Source organism: Athene cunicularia, unplaced genomic scaffold, assembly GCF_003259725.1.
Source record: "Athene cunicularia isolate RWA unplaced genomic scaffold, athCun1 SCF_112, whole genome shotgun sequence".
Lineage (NCBI taxonomy): Eukaryota > Metazoa > Chordata > Aves > Strigiformes > Strigidae > Athene > Athene cunicularia.
In genome coordinates this window covers 1-4,083 of record NW_020799170.1, presented here as the reverse complement: position 1 = coordinate 4,083, position 4,083 = coordinate 1, and the positions used below count along the sequence as shown (strand labels likewise).

The 4,083-nt window shown below is 58.0% G+C and overlaps 1 protein-coding gene across 1 annotated transcript; it reads left to right on the top strand.

Moving 5' to 3' along the window:
* Positions 1-42: 42 nt before the first annotated feature.
* Positions 43-3,944, top strand: RAVER1 (ribonucleoprotein, PTB binding 1; the record flags this gene model as incomplete). Its single annotated transcript, XM_026867042.1, has 7 exons — positions 43-118; positions 677-1,146; positions 1,315-1,506; positions 2,062-2,191; positions 2,284-2,384; positions 3,246-3,357; positions 3,597-3,944. Coding segments are annotated over 7 exons (1,429 nt in total), but the record flags the coding sequence as incomplete, so codon positions are not given.
* Positions 3,945-4,083: the final 139 nt, after the last annotated feature.

Below are 4,083 nucleotides of genomic sequence, written 5' to 3'. Positions count from 1 at the left end.
TTCTTTTTTTTTTTTTTTTTTTTTTTCTTGAAAATCCCTCTGTTTATCCAGGAAGTCCACGATCTGCTGAGTGACTACGAGCTGAAATACTGCTTTGTGGACAAATACAAAGGGACTGGTGAGTAAGCTGCTCTGGCAGCGCAGGCGGCCCCGGGGATGGCCAACACTCTCCCTGTGCCGAATCCGTCACCGCGGCCACGCTCGATGGTTTTTCCGCTGCCGGGTGTTGTGGGGGAAAAGACCAACATGTTTGGTGTCGCTTTTCCTTGGAAAATTAACGGCTGCATGGTTTAGAAATACACACACACACACATATGCACCCCACAGGGGATTTTATATGCTGCAGTGTGGGATTTATGGTGGGTTTCCCGGAGGAGGGTGTTCAGTGCAGCCCGTCTTGGGGGGCTGTGCTCACTGGCCTTATCCCCTGCACCCCAAAATCAGTTTTGAGGGTCTGAAAAATCCATGGGAGCTGCGTGCTGGTGCTGGGCCGTGGGGACACTGTCCCTGTCCCTCACGCAAGGCTTCACGAGGACGGTGTGAGCTCCCTGGCCGACCCCTCGCTGCGAGGGGTGAATTTGACCCTTAATCTGTTGGGATTTAACCCTGTGTCTTCGCATTTTGGGGTGAAACAGGCGCCGCGCGCCCTCACCCCCTCCCAACTCTGCTCCCGCAGCGTTTGTCACTTTGCTCAACGGGGAACAGGCGGAATCAGCCATCAAAAAATTCCACCTGAGCAAACTGCGGGAAAAAGAGATTTCGGTGCAGCTACAGCCTACGGACGCCCTCCTGTGCATCGCCAACCTCCCCCAGCTCTACACCCAGCAGCAATTTGAGGAGCTGGTGCGACCTTTTGGCAACCTGGAACGTTGTTTCCTGGTCTACAGCGAGAAAACGGGACACTCGAAAGGTTACGGCTTCGTGGAATATATGAAAAAGGATTCGGCAGCCAGAGCCAAGTCGGACCTGCTGGGGAGGCAGCTGGGCACGCGGACTCTCTACGTCCACTGGACGGACGTCAACCAGCTTACGCTGGACCTGCTCCATTCCAAATGCTTGTGCGTCGACAAGCTGCCCCACAACTACGCTGACCTCGAGGAGCTGCGACAGGTTTTTTCCACTGCTTGTGCCCCTGCTTTTTGCCAGGTGAGAGCTGGGGGGGTATGGCAGGGTTTTTCCTGGGGTGCAGCCTTCCTCCAGGCTCTCAGAGGTCAACAGCTTTGTCTCAGTGCCTGAGCATCTCACCTCCTGTTGTGGTGACCCCTTTTTTTTTTAATTTATTTTTTATTCTGGGGGATTTCTCTGCTCTCCTAGCTGGCCTACGGGCAGGACGGGCAGCTGAAAGGCTTCGCGGTGCTGGAGTACGAATCGGCGGAGATGGCGGAGATGGTTCAGCAGGCCACGGACGGTTTGCCGCTTGCCGGGAATCACGTCCGAGTCTCCTTCTGCGCTCCCGGCCCTCCCGGCCGCAGCATGTTGGCCGCCCTCATAGCCGCGCAGGCGACGGTGAGCCGTGTGCACGCTGCCTCCTCCTCCTCCTCCTCACTCCCTCTTCCCGCACAGCTTGCTGTCGCCATGGCAGATGCCGCCGGCATTCCCAAGGTCGGGTATCCAGCCTGGAGCAGGCTGTCCTGGAGCAGCCGGCACATTTCCTACTGGATCCCCTACAGAGCAGCCGTCTGTTGCCTGTATCTCCTGCCTCCGGCCATCTCCAGCGTGTCGATGCTCCCAGACTCCGGTCACCCGGCACAAATTCCCTCCTTTTGCTCCCGAATTCTCGCACACCACTGTGAAATTCGGAGCAGAAACGCCGGTTGTTGCCAAAATCCAGCGGCGGCTCGGCACGGAGAGCTTTGCCGGGCAGGTGCCGTGCTGGCAGGATCACAGACAGCTTTTGTCACCCACGGGGATGGATCAGTCATTTCTTCCCTGCCCTACAATGAGATATTTAGGAAAGATGTTGCTGGGGTCTGGATTTTGGGTGTTTCTTGCTGCTTTTGGGAGCATGAAGGCAAATTCAGGGTTTTCTTGGTTTTACCATGCTGTTCTTTGGTTTTTAAGGCACTGAATCGTGGGAAAGGGCTCCTCCCTGAGCCGAATATCCTCCAAATTCTCAACAGCCTGGGAAATCCCGCTTCCCTCCAGCTGCTGCTCAACCCCTTGCTCCACGGGGCTGTTGGAGGAAAGCAGGGTAAGGCTGAACGTGGAGCGGAGGCCGGGATGGGGGTTTTGGCCTCACCACGCAGGCCATTCCTCCTTTTTTTTTTTTTTTTTCCCCTCCAGGGATCCTCGGCGCCGCTCCCTCTGTGCCACTGGTGACCAACCCAGCCCTCTCCACCGCCCTCCTCCAACTCGCCCTGCAGAACCAAACCCAGGCACAGCAGGTACATCGATCCCGGCTCCTCTCTGTGCTGCAGGTGCCGGTGCTGCCGGTGTGCCGGAGCCCGCGGGGGTCTTCCAAACCTGACGGCGGGCCTGTGCCGCTCCCGCTTTGCTCAGCCGCTTTGCCTCATATCTTTGCTTCGCCTCACGCACTCCCTGGCTCCCAAAGCTCTTTTTCCTCCTCGTTCTTCACTCCTCAAGTGGCAACGAGAGGATTAAAGCTCCCCCATGCCTTCTGAACTGCCCAGCCCTTCATTTTTTCTCTCCTTTTGCAAGATTTTCTGTATTTCTGGTGTTTTCCACTGCGTGTTCTGCCCCAGGAAGCATTACTGGGCAATTCTCTGCTGCAGAACTGGGTCCGGACCCAACTGTGGCAAAACAAGTTGACCCAAACCAGACACGCTGACGACACCAGTGACCCCAGTAACACTGCTTTGCTGGGAGAAGTGAGTCTTTGCCCGGATTTGGAGCTTGGAGGGCTCCGGCTCGGCGGCTCTGCCTCTGTCCTGCAGTTGAGCCAGTCCCTGCGCCGGGCTCGCTGTGGGGTGGGGTGGAAAAGGGGGAGCCCCCCCTCCCTCCTGGGCTCCCCTTCAATTTCCTGGTTTGGCAAACATGAGCTGGCTTGGCTGGCTCCTTCCTTCCAGTGCAAACCGACCGGTTTTGACCAAAAATGGGTGCTGAACCATGGCAGGGAGTGTCTCCCCGATGTTATTTCTGGTATTCGGTGCTTAAGGAGCCATGAAATCACAGCCGGGGATCTCCCCAGGCCTGCACTAAGTTTTTAGCCGACCGGCGCCATCCGCTCCCCTCCAGAGCCACAGATCTGATTTTGCTTAATATTAACCTCCCGCTGTCTCTTGCAGAAGCCGGGGCTCCTAGGCGACTCACCGCTGAGCTCCCTGCCCCACGGCGCCCTGGGCCTGGCCACGGCGCCGGCGCAGCCCCCCGGCCAGCTCCTGGGAGAGCTCTCCTCCGGTAAGAGCCGGCCTTGTGGCACACCAAGCCAGGCATGGCTTTGGGGGAGAAAGGGAGCCCTGCGGAGCTCAGCCCTCTGGTTTTGGGAGGAGGAAAAACCACACAGGAGACCCCCTTCCTCCAAGGGAAGTTGGGGAGTGGAGGGAGCTGGGGTTGCGTTTTCCTCGGGGGGGGAAAAAGGGCTGAAATCAAGATGGGGGCCAGGGGCTGGTGCCATCCTTCTCCTTCTGTCTCCCCAGGTGGCCCCTTGCCCGGTGACATGGCACAGGGACACGTCAAATCACCGATTTTGCCTTCTGGAAACGTACCCCTGGCTTCTTTCCTGGGACCGGTGGGAGTAGATCGGGAAAATTCTGTGTTGGGGACACAAGTGCCTCAGCTCACCCCTCCCACCGTCACCCCCCCGGCTCTGCAGGGTCTCACCACCTCCATTTTGGGATCTGTCATCAGCGGCCTCCAGAAACCAAAACAGAGTGAAAACGGACCTCCTGCCTCCGGGGTAAGGCCCCCTCGCTCCGGGATGAGCCTGTCCCACCTTTGGGGGGGGCTCTGTGCTGTCATCAGATGCCCCCCAATGTGGTTTTGGGGTGGGTTTCTGTGCCTGAGCCCCTCAAGGAGCCAGTTTAAGCTCCTTGAAGCCCTCGAGGAGCCCCTCAAGGAGCCATTTTGAGCCCCCCGTGACCCTCGAGGAGCCAGTTTAAGCCCCTGGAAGCCTTCAAGGCATCC